Below are 22127 nucleotides of genomic sequence, written 5' to 3'. Positions count from 1 at the left end.
CAATGTCAAACTCGTCCTCATTAGTAAAATAGTCCATCAAACTAGCTCTCTCTCTCTCTCTCTCTCTCTCTCTCTATCTCTCTCTCTCTCTCTCTCTCTCTCCCCTCTCCCCCCCCTTCCTCCTGCTCTTCTTCATCATCATCATCATGTTCATCTTCATCATCATCAATTCATTATCTTCTTCTTCATTTCAATCACGCCTCTTGCCTTTCATGCTCTCCTTCACCCTCCATTTCATTCTTCTCCTTTTACCCTACGTTCATCCTCTTTTCTCCTCCTTCCTCCAAACCTGCCTCAACTTAGATCTGCACCGCTATGACATGCACTGCGCATATCGCGACCAGATCGCGACCCTTGCCTCCAAAGTTTGCATCTTTTGGGTCAACAATGCATCTTTACATCCAATGAGGCTTGGATCTGGCGGTTTTTGCTTGGTTTTGAAATGAACAGAGGTTGGTTGAAGAAGAAGCAAAGTTGCAGAGACGGTTTAGGGTTATCCTTAAATGGGTTAGAAAGCGGCGAAAAAACTCATTAGGCACTGAAAAATTGTCAGAGGGAGCAAGAAGGCGTCAGCGCTCTCATTTCCAAACTTTCAGTTCTTTTCTGTTATCCAGTCCAATTTATTTATGTTTTTCCTTCTCTCAATTCACAATGTTGATCCCTTTACTAAGAAGGACTGGTATGATATCAAGGCCCATTCCGTTTTCCAGGTCTAGAATGTCGGCAAAACTCTTGTCACTCGTAATGCTTTTGAATAGAATTTATCGGTGTAAAATGGGTTTATACGAATAATGTTGCTTTCACACCTCATTTTGGGTAGAAAGATGTGAAATGATGAGAGAGATAAAAAGAAAAGAAAATGTAAGAGAGAGAAAGTATGAGATATGATGTGATAAATTATAAGGGAAGAGAGATAAAAATAAAAATAATTAAAAATGTAGTGTATAAAAAAGAGTTTAATGGTTGTGCACTGTCAGTGTAAAAATGTTTTACACAAACATCTAATAATTGAGTGTCACGTATTCAAAAACATTTATGTTATTTTTTATTTTAATTAAATTAAAAGTTTATTTTCTGATTTGACAGTCCATTATCGGATGTCTGTGTAAAAAATGTTTACATTAATAGTGCATTACCGTTAAATTCTATAAAAAAATAAGTATGAATATATATTATTATTTAGATTTATACCGACATGACAATGTATCGAAATTAAATTAAATTCAATATAAAATAATAAAATATAGACGTAGCCTATGTGCATGCGTTTATGATGAACGGTGAAACGAGGTTGACGGAAACAGCCAGCCGCTATATGAATAGTGAGAAGACCGCGGCGGTTCGTTGATTCACTGCGCTCTCGGTTCGGTTGATTCACTGAACCAGGACATGGAGACCGCGGCGGCAATAGCGTTGGCGTTGCCATATCCTCCTTTCTCCACAACCAGAAGAAGGAGACTTGAACGCGTTTGCCTCACCAAGGGTGAGGCGGGTTCTGTTGCTGTTGAGCAACCGCAACCAACTAAGGAGAAGATTGCTCTGCTCAAAATTGGTACCAGAGGGAGGTACTTGCTTACTAACTCTCTTTTCCCCCTTTCTGCTTCTGCTTCTGCTTCTGGGTTGTCGTTTGATCTGTGATTGATAAACCCTCGATTGAACACCACCCACTTGTCAAAAAACGTGATTATATATTTGTAATGCTTTGATTCATCTGTTTTTAAAGAAATTTAGCAATACTTTTGTGGCGCCGGAATTATTTCTCAGTCATCGGTGTAAGTAAAGGCCCTAGATTTATTAGTTCCATGTCCTGGTTCAGTTGATTCTTGTTCAATTGCAAATGTTTGTGGTCCGAATGAAGATTCAGAGAGGGGAGAATTCTTCTTTAACCTGGGAAACATACTGAGTAATCTGGGGGGTGCGATGAGTCTCCTTTCTTCTTGATTTGCTGTCTATGCTTCTTGCGGTTGGGATTGGCTATGATGCTTCCCTATTGCTGTTTCGGGTTATTTCTTCTTGGTGCCCCTAGACTGGTGTGTTCTTATTGGTTATTAGGTCTAATGACACCTCTCTGGTATGGTCATTCTTTAAATTTATGTGCTGATATGCTTCTTTTTACCAAAGATGAGGTTTGGGGGTTATGTTTCTTGCTGTGAGTGCTACTGGTAAGAAGCCTCTTATTCTATTCTTTTTGCTGGCACAATATGGGCTGTATAGTGATTGGTTTGGTGATGTTAAACCCATGAGTAGTAGGAAGGGAGGCTTGCGATGAATGATTGTATTCTGGTTGCAATGTGGTCTATGCAAGTGCTTCACGGTTGTCTTTGCTCTTTTTGAAGGAGAGGTCCAATAAACTTGGTCCCTTCTTGTGCTTCAGATCCTGCAATTTGTGCTGCGATCTGCGATTTCTTGCTTTAGTTTCTTTTCTTGTTTTCCTTAGGCTTTGGCCTGCTTTTAGAGGTAGCTTTGTAGTCCTTTATCTTGTTTTTGTTGTTTTTGTTTATGCATATTTGTACTATGCTGCCGGTGGCATCTTGCGGGCTACTCTTTTTCCTACCTGAGAAGGTTGTTCTCATGATTATCCATCATTTAATAATATTTCTTCTTTTGAAAAAATTTACAGAATTGGAATTGCAGCAATTTGTCTTCTCTTCTACTATCAATTAAAAATTCCATTCCTAGTTCTGTTTGTTTTCGATTATTTATATCTTTTGTGTGTACCGTGTAGTGCAGTCTATTAGCTCTAGCTCAGGCTTATGAGACTAGAAACAAACTCATGTCGGCACACTCGGAGCTTGCTGAAGATGGGGCTATTCAGATTGTCATAATAAAAACAACAGGTGACAGGATCCGAACGCAGCCACTTGCAGACATTGGCGGCAAAGGCTTATTTACCAAAGAAATAGATGAGGCCCTCTTAAACGGTCAAATTGACATTGCTGTCCATTCTATGAAGGATGTTCCTACTTATTTACCTGATAAAACAATTCTACCATGCAACCTTCCGCGCGAGGATGTAAGAGATGCATTTATATCCTTCACTGCACCTTCGCTTGCTCATCTTCCTCATGGAAGTCTTGTTGGTACTGCTTCACTAAGACGAAAGTCTCAGATACTCCACAAATGTCCATACCTAAATGTAAGTCCATGCTCTTTTATTTCCCCAACAATGTGACACATAATCGTTACTTGTTTTACTAAGGTTATTAAACTTGTTATTGCATTCTTTCTAATGTCAAAACAAGTTAATAATAAGTAATTTGAAGTTTCAACCCTTATTCTCAAAATAAAATACAAAGTTAAATTGATAGATGCTCACATAAGCGCTAAATCACATAATCATTTGAAGTAGCTAACATTTTCTGTCTAGACTTCGTTAATGCTATCTATTGTGACTCTATACATTTCCAGCTTCCTCATAACTTTCATGTTCGTTTTGTGGGTTTAGAACATTAACTTGTTATCTCAAGTTAAATGACTATGATACAAGAAGAATAACAATGAGGAGAAACACCGGTAAACCTTTATCAGAGTTTTAAAATTCTTATGAAAGCATGAACAAGGATTGATATTTCTTTGTATCATATTGACACTGTATTTCTTTGTATCATATTGACACTAATCAAAGCATAAGGATAGTTAGACATAGTAAGTCTGCTTGTTTCGTCACCTTATGACATGGATTAATTATTATGGCTGTCACTGTGGAGTAATAACCAATGTCATCCTTGTGATTCTTGCTCTAGGATCATGGACACTCCTATTATCCTAAAATTGATGCCTTCTTAGAAAGCTATAGTCTCTTAAGATTTCTGATGTATTTTTGTTTTTTTTAAGAATGATGATGTCTTTCTTTAAGCATTTCCTTTTGTGCTATTGTTGTTGTTTAATTGTTCTTGTGCACCACTAATAAATTGTACATTTTTTTATTTCTTAGGTGCTGGAAAACTTCCGTGGCAATGTCGATACAAGGTTGACAAAACTGAACGAGGGAGTTGTCCAAGCTACAATATTGGCATTAGCTGGTCTAAAACGCTTAAATATGACAGAAAATGTGACTTCGATCCTCTCAATTGAAGATATGCTGCCAGCTGTTGCCCAAGGCGCGATTGGAATAGCATGTAGAAGTAATGACCATAAAATGGTGTGTCTAAATATAGTGCACATCTTGTCTAACAAGCTGGTAGCCTGATAAAATTGTAGTTTCTTTACTCAGTTTAGTCTAGAATCTCAATCAACTTTTTGGTTGACTGGTTTGTGTAGGTGGAATACATTGCTGCACTGAATCATGAAGAAACAAGGCTAGCAGTGGTTTGTGAAAGGGCATTCCTTCATATTTTGAATGGGTCTTGCCGCACCCCTATTGCAGGGTATGCTTCCAGAAATGAAGACGGAGATTGCTTGTTTAGAGGATTAGTTGCTTCTCCTGATGGAACCTGCGGTAGGAACATCTTGTTATATACTTCTATAATTTGGTTTTGTCTAGTTTCTAATCCTTTAACTTACTCTAAGCTTTCTTCTAATCTCGTAATCTCCTCTCTGCAGTGCTGGAGACATCTAGGGTTGGTCCATACACTGTTGAAGATATGATTGAGATGGGTAAGGATGCTGGCAAAGAGCTTCTTTCTCAGGCTGGACCTAACTTTTTCAGCATTTAGCAACAAATTAAAATACTAGTGGGTATGGAGGTTTCTTGGTCTATTTTTAGGTCTTTGTCTCCTCTGTTCTAACTTTAAAGTAGATTAATGTCTAGTTGAGTTTGAGAAAAAATTGTTGTGTTTTATGGAGATTGAATTGCCAATTTTGTTTTTTTGGTAAATTAATATTCAGTTGAGATTGAGAACGTGGACCTCACCTCTCGGCCCTCATTAGGGTCAAATTATAGGGTGATATGACATTCTGAGAGGAAGTGTTATTTGTGAGAGTGCATAAGAGTTGAGGTTGAAGACTCTCAATTAGTATATACAAAGTAGATTTTAGTTTTTTTTTATAATTTTAAAAAGTTGTTCTCAATTTTGTAAATTTACGTTAGTGATTGTAAAACATCTACAAAATTATCTCCATTTGATCGTGAGTAGTGGTGGGGAGTGGAGGCCATGGGGTGTTTGTGTGGTTGTAATATAAGGGATACCCAAGGAGCAATAATGGTGATGGATGAGCTGGTGGTGGTCAAGGTAGATGTTACCAGGCTGTGGCAACGGCGGCGATGCTGGTGTGAAAGGTTTGGGTGAAGTTGAGGTGGTGGCTGTGGAGGGGAAAGGGAGGGCGAATTGGAAGAGGAGGGAAGAGAATTAACGGAAAAATTAAAACAACAAAAATCAGGACGAAAATAGTGATAATTTTTTCACTTATTAACTACACTTTTGGTCTTCCTAACCTCAACACTGATGTGATAATTATTTACTTAACCAATAAAAAATGAATGTTAATTATATTTTATATATTTCTAATTTGCGCGATATTAAATACTATATGGTATAAATATACAAATAAAATGAAAATATTCGAAGAAATAAAATTGGGTAACAATCCTCTACAGCTTGAATAAATTGTCTCAGTGCAGAACACACATGGTTTAAACAAAACAAAAAAACAATAGCCATACAAGATATTTTTAAATAAACACAAGTTTAGTTGTATATACACGAGTCTAAACAATAAACACATGACAAAGGTCCACACAGCATGGCCAGAGAAGGTAAGAGGAGCCATGTAAGCATGTGTTTGAAAGTTCCATGTAACAGTGAAAGAAATTTAGAATAGAGAGAAAGGTTTGAATTGAATGAAGAGAATTTTCACTAACTGTTTCAGTGAGTGTACAAGGCTGCAAGCTATTCATAGCTATAACTAGGCTTTTTTTGGGTAAGCAAATGTATAATATAAATAAGTGGTGCAAAGGGGGCTAACAGACTTCTAACTATAGTAAGCTTTAAGCATAAGTCCATAACGAACTAGCTACATATAGTTAAGTGTAATATGAAGCAGTAAAGAACTAATTACATGTAATGACATAAGCTATTGTCACTAGTGAGTAACAGTGAGCTTTGATGAGCTTTACAACGGGGACTTACTACTCTTTCTTCCTTCTATCTCTGCGCGCTCCTCTAGCTTTACAACTTGTCCCTTGTTGTCTCACTTCCAATCCAACCTTGTGTTGCTACCGTTACTCCAACCTCATCTTTCAAAGAAAGGCTTTTGCTTTTATTTCCTCATTGCCAAATGTCTATTAGTTGATTTTTTTTGCAGCGCTACAATGAATGTTTCAAGTCTTTCATCAAACCAATGCAGTTACAACAGCAACGAAAGTAATATCGAAAAGCATATCGAATGTCACGTACATGCCCAAATTTTATGATCTGTGCATAACAGTGTATCATTTCATATCGAAAAGCATCTGGCTCCACCTATATCCTCACATTTGCAATACATTTCTACAAGAGAACTCCCCACAAACAAGTCACGACTCACGTACATAACCAACTTTTATGATCTGAGCATGAATCTGTAGTTCTTTAAATAAAGAAGAAAGTTTTGCACAAGAACTCATTATGGTAGCAAGAGAAAACTTAGAAGAAAAGAAGCCAAAGTGCTACATCTACTTAAAGAAAGACAAAACATTTTGTTCTAGAGAATTGATTGAGAATCCTGCTAGCATTGTATTCCAACAGACAACATCTAACTCAGGAGTCGGGAAGTTTACCAAATACATGCTTAGACAACTCCATTTTCCCGCATTTCTGAGTACACACTGATAAGGCTACTAGTACATACACATCAACATAAAATCCAAATTTCTGAGAAATTGTAAGTACCTGTTGTCCAGCATTATTAATTTACTGCATTACTTTAACATCATGTCCAGTGACAAGGAGAGAATCTGGTTTAATATCAAATTCGTCAAGCTTGTTTCTGCTAGTATGTTCATACTAGAACGTAGAAACCCAAATGGAAAACAAAACAGATGAATTTTTTCCTATTGGCTCCAATCTGAACACACCAGATACCAATGATTCTTAATAATATTGAAAATGAGTAAATGACAAAAACAGAGAGATGCATTCAGATCTTCTTGGAATGCTCCCTGTGAAGACTCGAATCTGAATGCATACTGTGAAGAATACATGTTGGCAAGTCAATAATAAAATAAAATTGAAAAGCACAGCCAAAAACAAAAGCTGACCAAACCATTTCAACCAGTTACTATCAATTTCATCAGCAACCCATTTTCACCACCAGAGAGGATAAAAACCATTTTTTTTCTCTGATAATTGAAATAAGATGCTGCAGCAGCATCAATTTAGCAAGAGCAGACACTTCATGATAAAAATCACTTCTCTTCCACAACATCCACATACAAATCAGGGAAATGAGAGCAGTTCAATAATATCAGAGTGTATCACCTTAAAAATTAAAGAAATTGTCTGATCTAAAAGTGGACCCAACATCGAATGCCATGTATGCTTCACCTCAGTTAATGGAGGGGGAGACCATAAATTCAACCTCAACAGCCAAAAACTAATCAAACCAGTTCATGATCATTTTATAATTTAAGAAATACTCCGTAAATAAGTACCAGGTTATAAAATAACCACAATTTATTCCTCAGATGTTTTAAGTAATTTATCTCCAACATTACTATTTTATTATTATATCTAAGGGTTAAAACCCACTTCCTCACGGTGAATGACCTATGAAAAGGTGAATTTGATAATTGCTTAGGAAAAATTCATTCAATAATAATTCTTTTTTGAAAAGTTAATAGCGTAATATGCATTGAAAGACCAATTTTGCAGTTTATTCCATTTCTTTTAAGGAAGGCTTTAAGAGAATAATAGTTTTTTCTATAAATCTAGTTAAACTTCTAGTGAACCAAATTTTAAAAGTGAAAAAGGAGAAAACAAAATCAAGTTCAAATGTCCAATTGAGTTTCTGCAAGTTTTCCATTCATGAAAAAGAAACAAATATTACATGCATACAGAAATGAATATACAACAAGAAAGCACATAACATTAAAGACAAGGATTCAATTTCATTCCTTTTGTTTTAAATGTACTTTACAGTAGGCTGGTGTTCTTCCGGAGAACATATTTCTGTGTCTTGCCAGTTGATGTCTTAGGCAGATCAGTGAACACCACAGTCCGAGAAGCCATATAGCGAGGCAAACGCTTGTGACAAAATTGTATTATCTCCTTCTGAGGCACTACACCTTCCTTCTGTGTTACAAATGTACAAGGTGCCTCTCCCCAGTAATCATCAGGCCTCCCAACAACTGCGGCCTCAAGAACTGCAGGATGACTAAAAATCACATCTTCCAACTCAATCGAGCTGATATTTTCTCCCCCAGGCCCCAGATATGATAAGGTCCTTTGAGCGGTCCTTAAGTTCTATGTAACCATCAGGATGCTTTACTTCCAAGTCACCAGTCCTAAACCATCCACCTTTAAATGCATCTTGTGTTGCTTTCAAATTCTTCAGATATCTATTCAACAGTGTTTACCCTGAACATCACCTCACCCATGGTAGAGTCAATTGATGGTTGAGAACCCTAACGAGTAGTTGTGCCGTGGTAAATCTGGATAAGTAGTTGTACAATAGTAGATCTGACACAGACACACATGAAAAATACCAGAGAACTTCTTTATCTGTTTGAAGTCTAAACCAATGAAAGAATGCAGTAGTACAACCATCAGTTGCAATAGCAGGTAGACATGATGGATTTTTTAAGAAACATGAAAGGTGCCAAACACCAATAGAACAATAGTCAATATATCCTGCAAGAAAAGACTCCCTATGTAGTAAAACATGTAATTTCAGGACTCTGCCTTCCTAAATTGGCACGGTAGTAATTTCTACAGCATACAAAAATCAGAGTGTTCCATGAAAATTTTCGAGGGGTTTCAAACTTTATACTGCCTTGTATCTGAAATATCAAATATGTCACCTAGATGACATGAAACTCCAGTTCAATAAGCAATCAATATGTTGTGTTTCCACTGATGGTTATCAAAGGGCTATCATAAAAAATTATTAACCATCTTCACGGAGGAGAATGTAAGAAATTAAGACCTAGGAAAGTAACCATTATTAACTTGGAGGTAGTTTCACTCCACAATTAGAGCTCTCATTGTAAAATTAGCTGGTTTGATTTCAGAGAACCTCAAAATGGGATCGTATTTCTTGAGTTCATATCCAACCAATAAATGATTTTTGATTGTTTTACAGAGTGATTTGAGCGTCATTCATGAACTCACTCCGACTATAACCAGGATCCTTATGGATCTGGTTATGACTCATCAGATCTCTAATAGCCCGTGCATCATCCCACCTTCCCAGTGAAGAATACATGTTGGCAAGAAGCACATAAGGGGCAGAATTGCGTGGGTTTAGTCGATAGAGTTCTTGAGCTGCTCTTTTTGCTAAGTTCAAGTTAGCATGAATACGGCATGAGCTGAGCACAACCTCCCACACAATTGCATCATCTTTACTTGGCATTGTGTCTAGAATAACTTCTACTTCTTGAAACCTCCCTGCTCGGCTCAGGCAATCTATGATGCAAGTATAATGATCCACCTTTGGCACCATACCAAATTTTTGCAGCATTGCATTGAATATTTCAACTCCTTCATCAACCAATGCCGAGTGGGTACAAGCAGTTAAAACAGCAATGAAAGTAATATCATCCAGTTTTTCACCAGACGAAATCATGTCCTTATAAAGGCAAACAGCCTCATGACCATATCCATTCTGTGCATAACCATGTATCATTTCATTCCATGTCACAATATTTTTACCAGGCATCATATCAAAAAAGCATCTAGCTCCACCTACATCCCCACATTTACAGTACATTTCTATAAGAGAACTCCCCACAAACATATCATCTATATAACCATCTTTTATGATCTGAGCATGAATCTGTTGTCCTTGAAATAAGGAAGAAAGTTTTGCACAAGAACTCATTATGGTAGCAAAAGAAAACTCAGAAGGCAAGAAGCCAAACTGCCGCATCTGCTTAAAGAAAAACAAAGCATCTTGTTCAAGAGAATTGATTGAGAACCCTGCTATCATTGAGTTCCAACAGACAACATCCAGTTCAGGAAGTTTACCAAACACGTTCTTAGACAACTCCATTTTCCCACATTTTGAATACACATTAATAAGGCTGCTAGCAACATACACATCGTCATGAAATCCAAACTTCTGAGAAACTGCATGAACCTGTTTTCCAGCCTTGAGAAGTCCCAACTCAGCACATGAACTCAGGATAATGGCCAATGTAGTCCGATCAGGATGTTGGCATTGAAACTGCATGTTTCTAAACAGTGTAACAGCCTCTTGGTGATCTGCATTCTGGTTATAGGCTGAGAGTATGGCATTCCATGAAGTCAGACTCGGGCACGGCATGCGATCAAATATTTGACGCCCAGTTTTAACATCCTCAGACTTCACACACACTGTCAGCATATTAATATAAGTAACATCATCCGGCTCATATCCACAACACTGCATCCTTTGAAAATACTCAACAGCTCTCTCACTGTTGCATTTGTTCCCAAACCCAGCAATCATTATATTCCAAGAAACAACACTGTGCTGATTCAGATTAACAAAAACTTTTTCAGCGCTATCCATGTCCCCAACTTTCGCATACATGTCGAGCAGCGAATTGCTTAAATGGAGGTCACTCTCAAATCCCAGTTTAACCGAGAGTGCATGTATTTGTTCCCCTTGTACATGACTATAATCAGAGAGAAATTTTTCCCTTTCCCCAGATCCTCCTTTGGCACAAACACCCAAAATGCTGGACAACGAAACAGAATCAACAGGAATCCCTTTTCTCAACATGTTCCTAAACAATTCTAAAGCTTCCTTAACTTGATTCGTCTGCGCTAAACCACCCATCATTGTAGTAAAAGTAACCTCATTCGGCTCAGGAATGTCCCAAAAAACACGAACAGCATCCCCGTGAAGCCCGCACTTAACATACATGGATAAAAGAGAATTTCCCACGTATATATTACTGTCAAGACCAACCTTGATCACAACCCCGTGATTCCTCCTACCACAATTTTCATCTAACAAAGCACCACAAGCACCGAAAACGGTAGCGAATGTAATGTGGGAGGGTCTAACTCTAGCTCCAACCCCATCATCATGCAGCATGAAAGAATCATAGGTATCGAGCGCCTGGCGTTGGTAACCACCGCGTACCATGGCAGTGATTAAGGTGTTCAACGAGACGGTGTTCCTCTCGGGCATTTGGAGGAACAAACGGCACGCGTTTGGCAGGTCGTGGGCTTTGCAATGAGCAGACAAAATGGCGTTCCATGAGAAGATGTTCCTGTGAGGAATTTGATCGAACACTTGGTGTGCAGTGGTGATGCGGTCGCACTTGGAATAGAGTTCGATGAGGTGGTTGGAGAGAAAGGTGTCGCCGGAGAGGCCGAGGCGGAAGATGCGAGCGTGGACGGCTTTACCGGGTAACACGGCTTTCTTGGTGATGCACGACTGCACTAGACTTGCCAACTTCCCTCCCTGCGACTGCGAGGACATGCTTTTTTACTTCCAAAACCATTTGCACTTTCATCGATCTCCTTGGAAATTATGAGTTTAATAAATAAAAAAAGCACACACACGTGTGAACAAATTTTACATATAATTCGTTCAAATGTTTTTTTTAAATATAGTTAACTTAAATTTCATTTTCATTATCTTATACCGATAAAGTGTTGGTTTATTGATAAGCAAGTTGATTCCTAATCCCTGATAAATCACACCCGAATACCAAATTATTCCTCCATTTCAAACTCCTCACACATTTGCCATAAAATAAATTCCTTGTGAGCTCTGTGCGTTTATGGTTATCCATTCCTTCACCTTAGGATGTCTAAAGTGAGTTCAGGTGGTTGCTCCCATTTTCCTCCAAATCTCCATGGAATGAGGACAATCCCAAAGATAATGGGAAAGATTTAATATGGACCAGTTTTTTGTGGTACTGGAGGTAATATTGGATTTTCTGAAAATTTGAAAAAACAAATAATTAATATATAAAACAGAAATTATTTAATTAGTAAGTAAAGATTAGTAATTAACACTATTTCATTTCAAAAAAAAAACAGATTATGTGCTCATTCCCCCTCTCCTCAAAACCCTAACACAAGTTGCCTTCCATCCATAGCCGTCGGCCACCACTCTCACCCTATCTCCTAGCCGCGCAGCCACCTTAGCACCTCTCGCCCTGGAGATGAGTCACCTCCACCGCCGGCGACCACAACACCGTCTTCCTCTCCCCGACGCCTTCCATCTCCCTCCTCCACTTCTAGTTTCAGATATGCGTGGAGGTGGAGTGGGGTGGGTTCAGAAGTTGAGCATCAGTACCCCCTTCTTCATCTCATATCTATTTTCCTCTTCTTCTCTCAGATTCTTCTCTCAGATCTGTTTTCCTCTTCTTCATCTTCTCTTTGGTTCTGGATGGGGTTTGTGAGCTCAGTTTTTGGGTGAGGTTGGGGTGAGGGCGGGGTAGGTTGTGATCTGGGTTTCAATCTGTGGACTGTGGGGGTGGGTTTTTGGGTGAGGGCAGGGTGGGTTGCGATCTGGGTTTCAATCGGTGGGGGTGGGGTTGGGGGTGAGGGTGGTGTGGGTTGGAATCTGGGTTTCGATCGGTGGGGTGGGTTTCCAGTTGGGGGTGAGGGTGGGTTGTGGTTGGGTTTCTAGGTGGGGCTGGGGGTGAGGGTGGGGTGGGGTGGGTTTCTGGGTTGGTGATGGTGATTGATTCTGGGTTCCTCTTCCTTCTTATTTTTTATCTTCTGGGTTTTTGATGGTGGATGGTTAAAAAGCTTCAAGCTTTTACTTGGTGAAGATGAAGGGAGAAGCAAGCCAGATAAATATGCTATGATGAGAGAACCTGAGTTTCGATCTGAAACTTGGATGGATTTGGATGAAGAAACATGGGTTTTTTGTGAGATTTGGATGGATTTTTCTGGATCTGAATTTTTTGTTTCTTCATATCTGATTCTCTTTTTCTCTCAATCTGTGGGATTTGATTACTGAAGTTGTTATTCTCCGGCGACCTCGTCGCCGTTCGCCGGTGGTGGTGCTGGTGGTGGGTGGGTTCTGGGTGATGGTGGTCTGGAGTTGAAGATGAGGAACAAAAGGAAAGAGGTGAAGGTTGTTGATGATGAATTACCTGATCAATTAGTTCAAATCATATTAAGAGGTCAATAATTATATAACTAATTATATATATTATATTAATTATTTTATTTTTGGAAAAATACAAAGTTACCTGCTGAACCTATAGTAGGAGGTAAAAAGTAGGTGGTGTAACCATGGACCACAAAAAAGTGGTCCATAGTAAACGGATCCGATCCAAGATAATGACATATACTTTATGTGTTTGATGAGCAACATGCGTAGGCACTGGCAGAAGAAATCTTACATGCGAACATGTAACTATTGATCTGTAAGGAGTCCTGAAGAATAACCTAGATAAAGTAGCGAGCCTTTTTTGGAACCAACGATTTCCAAACCCAATACCAATTTCATGCCGACTCCCCTCACCACCATGCGAATGCAACCACTTATACACCTCCTTCGTTGAGTAACAACCCGTCGAGATACTCCCCCAAATCCACACACTTAGTGATCAAAGGTATCAAACCTCATCAGGTAATTGAGTATGCAACATTTGGTTTTCCCAACCACCAATTAAGTCCTGAAGTGCAATCTCATGTCATAAATATGCACATATGGTACCAATTGAGCAATTTTCCATAAACCACACCAATCTTCATACCAAACTGATGTGGATCCATTGCCTACCCGAAATGCGAAACCATCCCGAAGCTGATCACGCGCGTGAAGAATGCCCTTCCAAACTGGTGAATCTGATTGTCGATGTTGCACCTGAAACAATGTGTTTCCCTTCAAATATTTATGCCTTAGCACTTAAACCCAGGGTTTTTTACGGTTATGGAGCATATGCCAAACAACTTTTCCTAAAAGAGCAGTATTCGCCATGTTCATCTCTCGAACACCCAAGCCCCCATCTTTGTCCTAAAAGAGATTATTTTATGCATCTATTCAACTAATTGTGTGCTTTAGAATTCATTATATCAAAGCTGAAAAGACTAAAGATCAATGAATAATAAAGCTACTTATATGTAGAGGTGGCAAAGTAAGTTTAATCCAACAGGTCGACCAACTTTTAAGACATTAAGTGGTGTGTGGGGTAGGTGATCGAATTCACCAACACACAATAGCATGGTGAAGCATGGTAGACCAATGCGTAATCCCTTCTTTTTTTAAAAGATTGTAATTTTTTTTCTTTCATAAGACAATGTATTTTTTTACTATATAGTATTTTGGGGTGGGCTTTGATGGGCTTGGCTTTATTTTTTTTAATAAAATGTACTTATGTTTCATTATTATTATTATTATTATTTTAGTGGGTCAACCCGCCCAACGATGTGAGTTGGGTATCTCAACCCGGCTTAAGACGAGGTGAAAGTGTATTAGGTGGAGTTTATTTGTTTTGTTATCTCTATTTTCACATTTATAGTGGATAAATTTATAGTACACGCTTATAGTAAGCGGTAAATAATTCATCATAATATGCGCTTTATTCTCATTGATGATGATCGAAGTGATCAAACCCTGACTTTATAATTAAACCATAACGCTACACCACGTTATGATTAGTGGTTACACTTTCTTTTCATATCTATTTTTATTTTATTTTAATCATATCGTTCATTAAATCTCATAAACTGAACACTTGTTATGGAACAGAATGGTCAGCATCCCAAAAACAAGGCCATGATGTTAAAACGCGGCGTTTCTCTCTCTGAGGTCTGAGCAGCCACGAATGAATTATCATGGGACCTGCGAATTGATATCTGCGAATATCACTGCTCGATCTTCTTGTCGTTGATTGTCATTGACACACAATTAAACACAATGAGAATGACACTGTCTCTCTGTGTTTGATCTCTTCTCTTCTCTTCTCTTCTCTTCTGCATTCATTCATTCATTCATCCTGGCGGTGATGGAGGACCCTCAGTTCCCGAACGACCATCCACCATTCGAACATCCCAAACACTCCGACAACACCACCGAGTTGGGCGCTCTCGATTGCAACCTCGCTTCCCTCTGCGAGCATGTCCAAATTGAAGGTTTCAATTCCGGTTCTTTCTCCGATATCGTCGTCAATGCAATGGGCTCCTCTTATCACCTCCATCGTCTCATCCTCTCCCGCAGTTCGTATTTCAGGTACCCCAATCACAATTACCCATCATTTCCACTTCTAATCATTCACTATCTCTCTATTTTAGTGTCAGAATTGATTTTATTTTTGTGAGAATTTGGTAAAATCCATCAATTTTTGTCACTGTTGCATGTGGTTGTGCCTTTCAATGATTGGTATCTGTAAGGAGATTTTAAGCTTGAGAGGAATTGATAGAAGAGTAACTATGGTTACTAAGAGAGTTTGGATACTATTTCATTCCTAGCACCTGGTATTACAGCTTTAGTACCTTGAAATGGTTGTGTAAATTGGATTGGAAAAGAAGGCTATAGGTCGGTCTATTAGTTCTTTAGTTTTTGCCCTGTTAAATTACTGGCAATGCGAACTATTTTTCCATGTGTGAAATTCTAAACAAGTATACTAATTTTGCAATATTTACCATGCTCTGTCTTATGACTATATTCATTGGATACCTAAACTTTTTGCATTGTTTTCTTGAGCGTATATCTTTATGTTGTAGTCTTGTAAACATTATTGGATGAATTATGAATGTGCAAACTGTATGGTGAATTAATGACCTATAGTGAAGTTTTTGTTTTTTGTTGGTCTTACATTGCTTCTTTTTATATGATGCGTGTGTCAGGAATATGCTTCATGGACCTTGGAAAGAAGCCAGTGCTCCTGTTCTGACTCTGCATGTGGATGATAAGAACGTTAATGATGAGGCAATTGCAATGGCTTTGGCATATCTATATGGGCACCACCCTAAACTTAATGATAATAATGCATTTCGTGTTCTTGCTGCTGCTTCTTTTCTTGACCTTCAGGTATGATGTTTACATGATGAGTTGAAGTCCATAGTTACCATGACATTGAATACTGAAGTCATGTTGATGTTAGACCTTTTAACCATTTATATATTTTATTCTATTAGTTCTGGTTAAATTGATTTTGAAATTCTTTCCAATATTCTGTGCAGGATTTATGTGCAATATGTACAGATTTTATCATATCTGAGCTGTGGACTTCTAATTTCTTGGCTTATCAGGTTTAAGGATCAGATGCTTGTATAGCCTCACTTGTTAAATTAAAATAATACCTTACATTTTTTTTATTTAGTTATTGGTGGTGTATGATTGTAAGTTAGGTGTTTGCGGAGAACCAAGATTATGGTATTCATGGGGAGCGTGTTAGAACTGCTTGTTGGGGCTTCCTTTGTCAAAGTGGTTGCATGGAATTGAAAATGGTAATGAGAAAATAAAAGTGCATGCTTACATCTAGTGTGGTTTTGGTAGTTCTAGTTCCTTATTATGTTTCTTACGAATACACGGATTAAGTGGGATAAAACGACATTTGCTTGTTGCAGGTTCTTCCTAAACTTTCATCTCAAACATTACATGCATTACTGAGCTCTAATGATCTATGGATACCCAATGAAGAGAAGCGGTAAGTGGATCTTGAGCCTTTACTTGACCTTTGTGGTTAACAACAGATTGAGTTTCCTAAACTGTTTAACACTTTGTCTAATGCTTTGTAAAAAGGTTTCAATTGGCTTTGCACGCATTCCTGGCAAAAAGTGCTAACTGCAAGGTCGAACATCCTGCACATGGAATCTCTGGTTCTGAGTCTGAAACTGGTATTCATTCTGATTCTGACAACTCCAAGGGAAAAAGTGTAACTGACACCGGCACTAGTAAGAGACTGGAAACTGACATGGGGAAAATGAGTCTTGAAAGTGATATAAAGGACCCTAGCCCTTCTAATCTTCTAGTTGAGATTGCAGACTTCAACAATAGGGTTTCTGATTCCAATCAACAGGTTCAACAAGCTTCATATGTCAGTTCATCAAACCTGAATCCGGGGTATCCTTGTGACATTGAAGGGCCTACGTTGGGTAATTCTTTGTCTGATACAGATGGGATGAGAACATCATGTTATGTTGAGGTGCCTCTTGGTACTGAAGCAACTGGTTTGGGAACCACTGGAGTGGGTATTGAAGGGCCATCTGGGGAAGGACCTTGCTGCCATTTGGATAATAGTAATTGGTCAGTTAGAGATCAGTCAAGACATTGCTTTGCATCGAGTTCTTGTAATGGGGTCACATCTAGTGATTGGGGAAGATACAATATTGTTGGCAGAGGACAGCTTAAAGCTTATCCCAGAGGAGACTATAGAGATCATGGAAATGAATACAATGTATTTCTTAGTACATTCGAAGGAGATTCCCTTTTATATTGCAATATGTCTTTTGATGCACTTCTAAATGTCAGAAAGCATCTTGAAGAGTTAGGGTTCCCTTGCAAAGCTGTAAATGATGGTCTGTGGCTGCAGGTTGGTATGAAGTTTATTTGACTATTGTAATTAGTTTAGCATTTATCATCTTAAAAAATGCTTATGAATTTCTAGTTACAGTTTTCGTTATGCCTCTATTACAAACTAAGTCTGTCTAAACTGTTGGTTTCCTGCGCAAGAAGCTTCTAATCCTGAAAGTATTTGGATACGTTATTATTTCAATCTACGCAGATCAATCATTTGATATATAGGTCATTAAACTTGGTGGAGAAATTACTATTCTTGGAAATTATCGGATGTTAAATGTTATTGACATTATTTTTGTTTTGTTTTAACTGTTGTGGCTTTTTAGATGCTTCTTAGTCAGAGGGTACAAGAAATTGCGGCTGATACATGCAAAGTTTGCTCCCTTTTGAATAGTGCTTGCACTTGCATGAAGCAGTTTGCATTTTCACATGGATCTACTACATCCGGATCTTACATGCAAGAACATAATCAGAACAATATGCCTGGGAATGTAGGAAATATATATGTCGCCGAAGCTTCTACAGGCGAAAGAAATGCCCCTTCTAGACATGTACGAGTACATGTTAGAGGCGCTATTGACGGTCTTGCAGGCCTTGGCCGTGGAACTACATTTGTTCCTGCATCTGCTTCAGCTCCTACAAGATTTGTCTTTTCTCGTGTACCGTTTGGTGTTGGCAATAGAAGCCAGCCTCAATCTGCAGCCAATGATGATTCAGAGATCCGTCCTGACCTCAATGGAGACCTGTCTGGAGATGGGTTGACAGCTTTGGTTGGGCTAAGCCAGGGAGGGAATACTGGAACAAATGTACATACAGAGCTCACACAAAGGGGTTATGAAATGGGCTTGCAAAGCAATATGTCTGGGACTACTGCTGGAGGTGTAAGCACTAGTGGCATTGCAATGCAGATGCTAGAGACACCAGAACATAACATTGGTTTAGAATGGGAGAATGCCAACAATTCTTCTATATCATTGGATTTGAAAACACCTTTAAGCCATTTTCCTCCTTTTCGCTTTGGGTAAGTTTACCTCTTGCAACTATTGACAATTGTCGGTGTAAATAGGATATGTATTGGTAGTTGTCATATGGGCTGGTTTTGTGCCCCAGCTCACATTGAACCATGCCACAAGCTTGTGGTGGGTTAAGTATATCTGGTAGTCCTCCTCAGTTACTAAGCTAGTATTCGTACTCTTTTCCTTGGAATGGCTTTCAGCTGAGATTTTCATTGCAAACTGGTTGTTGATGCTATTTAGTAGGACTTTTGTCACATATACATCAAATATTAATACCCTCATATTGTTTGTGGACCACGTTCCTTTACATTTCTCCCTCTTGTTCCCTTTTAGTTGTGTTTCGTTTTACCCTTTTGACTCTTTTCCCCTCTTCTTGGGGCTGAATCATCTGCTTTGACGATGAGAAGTTATAACACACACTCCCCTCTCTTGGATTCTTCTGTATTTTTTATAGATGTTTCTTATAAATTGAATTTCTGCATCTGATACTTTATGATCAATATACAATCGGAGTGGGATTTTAGGGGGGCTGTCTTGCAATTTCTGTTATTATTTATTGTATTTATGTGTCAGTTTTATCAAATGACTTATATTTTGTTCTTTCTCCTACTGCTTCTGTTTGTGTTTCTTTATACTCAAGGCTCCCAAATTCGTGAGTGCTTAGCTTCATCGAGTTATTTAAATATTCTTTAAATTTCTACTGGTTTTGCAGTGTTTGTTTTGAGGATGTGCATAGGCTTGGTGATGGCCAGGTGAAGCATTCTCCAGAAGTTTTTTATGCTGGTTCTTTATGGAAGGTACAAGGACATAAATTAATCATTATATTCTTCTAAGATAATTCCATATGTCCTTGTATGACTAATTTATTTGTTTATGTCTTCAGGTCAGTGTACAAGCTTCCAATGATGATGACCGCCAGAGACCGCGTACCCTTGGTAATGTTTTAATACATTAAAATTCTCACCTTTGGAATGTGAATCAATATTAATAGTAAATAAAGAAAACCTTATATTTGTTTGGGAGCTTATTCTTAATACTTTGGCAGGGTTGTTTCTTCACCGTCGAAAGGCAGAGATATCTGATATACATAGAAAGGTCAGCATGACTGTTTTTCATGTTTAAATAATCCAGGCATAAGATAGTTTTGGATTATAAATAACTGATTTTATGGCATGACATTTGTACTTAGCTAGCTGGTTGTCAAACCTTAATTATAAATCTTCAATTAGATGTTAGACATTACTTCATGGTTTATCTTTAAAATTTATTATCAGGTACATATGTATGTTGACTCACGTGAAAAGGTGACCGCACGCTTTCAGGTAATATCAGTAATCAATTAGAGCTTCAATAATTTTGATTTTTAATGATACTCTATCATTTTGGTTAATAACTGGTTTTTGTTCTGCTTTGCACATTCAGTTGACGTGCCCATCCAAGAGGGAAATAATGGTTTTTGGAAGTTTCAAACAAACGGGTACTCTTCTGCCTAAAGCTCCTAAAGGATGGGGTTGGCAAAGTGCTCTGCTATTTGATGAGCTTGCTGATCTTCTCCAAAATGGGGTCCTGAGGGTCATTGCTGTAGTACAGCTTGTTTGAATTTAACAGGTTAAATATCAAGTTCATCGCATACCATAGCTGAAAAATGCTTTGTGAAAGGATAAAATTTCTTTCTTTTTGTCCAGAGATGAACGTTGGTTAAGGCCTTAATTGTACAGAATAAAAAATTGAGAATTATGAAGCTGCATATGTTATTTTATGGACAGCATATGAGTGTACTATACAATACATAGTTACATACCATTTTTCTCTGCCGTCTCATCTAGTATTATAGCATATTTGGATCCGCTTTTGCTTTCTATTATCAATTCTGAAATCGAAAAGCTACTAACAGAAGCTTCCCCAATAATTGATTATGACTTTAGAATCAGTTGTAGAATGATTATCAAAATGCATATAGTATATGAGTAAGGCCTCATGTACACGGATGAATACCCTCTATCCCTATTTGGTGTCGGCTTTCTTGTCTAACCAATTAAATTTTGCAATGTAAATGTAGACATGAATATGACAATTATAAGTTTGAATGAATGATTTTTAAATGTTATGACACAATTTAATTGGCAAGACAAAGAAGGGGATATCAAATGGGGATTTCAGCCCCATGTACACATAGTAGATGCCCCTTATTCTTATTTTAATGTTTTTTCAAACCAACCACTGTCCACTGACAGTGGAGATACAATTTTAGGGACCTTCTAAGATTACGTGTAATTATAATTGTTAGTGTTGATTTGGCCATGAGGGCTCTCTTATAAGCGTGACCTAGTTATCATGAAACGAACGAATGTTTCCGCTCATGTGAACGACGATATGAAAATCAAACAAGCCGATTTGGTGACTAGTTCAATTAGTTGAAAAAACCATAGGTTCATGAATAGCTCGGCCATACTCAGTCTATAACTGATTGAACCAGTTCAAAACCTGTAAAAATCAATCAAGAAGCGTTGTTGGAAGCCGGGTTGAAGTGGCCAATTTTTAGTTTTATTCTTTTCTTACTTTTTTTTAAAATTAAAATAAGTTTTAACCCTTTGTTATTTCCTTTGACATTATAAAATTTGAAATTTAATTAGTATTAATTGCTTAAAACCTGTTGTAAATACATTAAGTGATATTAAAATATTATTTAACTTCTACCGAATCAACCACAATTTGATTATGAAACCTTAAACCAATGCCTTTGACCAGTAAGTAACCGATCTAGTTTTCATAACATTGCATGTACTTATTAGTTACCACCAACGTAAGCGACTTCGAGCATGTTTAGAAAATAACAATGAATTTTACATAAAACATTCTATTTTTTTTGTTAAAATCAATTTTAACCAGTAAAATGATATTTTGGTGCATCAGTCAAATCTATTTCATGGTTCAAAAATCAGTTCTATTTACCATAACTTGTTTTTGCATTAAATGTAATTAATTATGCTTATTCCAATTGTGAAAAAAAAATGTAATTAATTGTTTCATAAAATATATAGTTGAATATGCTTTGAAAGAAGACAAAAACACCTCCGAGGACAACAGTAACAGAAAGAGAGTTGGTTGTTTTTCCGCCGCGAAAGCCTGGGAATTGGGTTTAACACCCCAGCCCTTAGGCTTCCCGCCCCACTTAAAGTGGGGAAATTACCGGAAACCCTCAGGATTAATATCGGTAAATGATTTTCCGATACGTATCGGTTTATCATTTACCGATTCGTATTGATATAACAGCATCAGATAGGTTTTGAAACATAATTTTCAAAACCCATTTCCCTCCCCAAATCACTCCCTCTTCAAATCTCTCCCAAACTTGCGTTCGGTCCCATCATCATCAAAGCTTCCTCAAAGCTCCGGAACTCCCATTCCATTACATTCAAAAGGTAAGTTCCATTTTTATTGATTCTCTCACATTGATTGATGATTAGAGGTAGTTGATGGATTATTAGGTGAATGTTGAACACTAGGGTAGTTGATTATTGATTAGAGGTAGGTTTTATTGACTGAAATGGC

General features: G+C 37.9%; 3 protein-coding genes and 1 long non-coding RNA gene across 4 annotated transcripts; 2 read left to right on the top strand and 2 right to left on the bottom strand.

Moving 5' to 3' along the window:
- The first annotated feature begins 1272 nt into the window (after nt 1–1272).
- LOC130715873 (porphobilinogen deaminase, chloroplastic-like) lies at nt 1273–4990 on the top strand. The gene is made up of 5 exons (XM_057566023.1): nt 1273–1565; nt 2731–3136; nt 3935–4141; nt 4261–4438; nt 4543–4990. The coding sequence occupies exons 1-5, from the start codon at nt 1390–1392 to the stop codon at nt 4653–4655; spliced, it is 1080 nt and encodes a 359-aa protein (XP_057422006.1). The 5' UTR covers nt 1273–1389; the 3' UTR covers nt 4656–4990.
- A 785-nt stretch (nt 4991–5775) lies between these two features.
- LOC130713844 (uncharacterized) lies at nt 5776–7550 on the bottom strand. The gene is made up of 2 exons (XR_009011049.1): nt 6336–7550; nt 5776–6245 (listed from the first exon to the last, which is right to left on the bottom strand). It is a non-coding gene; the product is annotated as an uncharacterized LOC130713844 (long non-coding RNA).
- A 456-nt stretch (nt 7551–8006) lies between these two features.
- Nucleotides 8007–11587, bottom strand: LOC130714551 (pentatricopeptide repeat-containing protein At4g20770). The gene has a single exon (XM_057564459.1). It carries the CDS (start codon nt 11548–11550, stop codon nt 9214–9216), a length of 2337 nt encoding a protein of 778 aa, XP_057420442.1. The 5' UTR covers nt 11551–11587; the 3' UTR covers nt 8007–9213.
- A 3191-nt stretch (nt 11588–14778) lies between these two features.
- Nucleotides 14779–20389, top strand: LOC130711799 (uncharacterized). The gene is made up of 12 exons (XM_057561543.1): nt 14779–15267; nt 15885–16068; nt 16221–16289; nt 16389–16487; nt 16608–16687; nt 16783–17572; nt 17886–18580; nt 19288–19372; nt 19459–19510; nt 19621–19670; nt 19850–19897; nt 19998–20389. Exons 1-12 carry the CDS (start codon nt 15044–15046, stop codon nt 20172–20174), a joined length of 2553 nt encoding a protein of 850 aa, XP_057417526.1. The 5' UTR covers nt 14779–15043; the 3' UTR covers nt 20175–20389.
- The last annotated feature ends 1738 nt before the right edge of the window (nt 20390–22127 follow it).

This window comes from Lotus japonicus, chromosome 4, assembly GCF_012489685.1.
Source record: "Lotus japonicus ecotype B-129 chromosome 4, LjGifu_v1.2".
Classification (NCBI taxonomy): domain Eukaryota; kingdom Viridiplantae; phylum Streptophyta; class Magnoliopsida; order Fabales; family Fabaceae; genus Lotus; species Lotus japonicus.
This window is presented reverse-complemented; position numbering and strand designations above follow the sequence as displayed.

What these genes read in the sequence shown, in the direction of transcription:
- LOC130715873 (XM_057566023.1), top strand. Translation starts at nt 1,390, where the DNA reads ATGGAGACCGCGGCGGCAATAGCGTTGGCGTTGCCATATCCTCCTTTC. An exon ending in GAAGTAATGACCATAAAATG is followed by an intron (nt 4,142 to 4,260) that starts GTGTGTCTAAAT and finishes TGGTTTGTGTAG; the next exon opens with GTGGAATACATTGCTGCACT. An exon ending in TTCTCCTGATGGAACCTGCG is followed by an intron (nt 4,439 to 4,542) that starts GTAGGAACATCT and finishes TCCTCTCTGCAG; the next exon opens with TGCTGGAGACATCTAGGGTT.
- LOC130711799 (XM_057561543.1), top strand. Translation starts at nt 15,044, where the DNA reads ATGGAGGACCCTCAGTTCCCGAACGACCATCCACCATTCGAACATCCC. An exon ending in ATGCTGGTTCTTTATGGAAG is followed by an intron (nt 19,373 to 19,458) that starts GTACAAGGACAT and finishes TTATGTCTTCAG; the next exon opens with GTCAGTGTACAAGCTTCCAA. An exon ending in TATCTGATATACATAGAAAG is followed by an intron (nt 19,671 to 19,849) that starts GTCAGCATGACT and finishes ATTTATTATCAG; the next exon opens with GTACATATGTATGTTGACTC.
- LOC130714551 (XM_057564459.1), bottom strand. Translation starts at nt 11,550, where the DNA reads ATGTCCTCGCAGTCGCAGGGAGGGAAGTTGGCAAGTCTAGTGCAGTCG.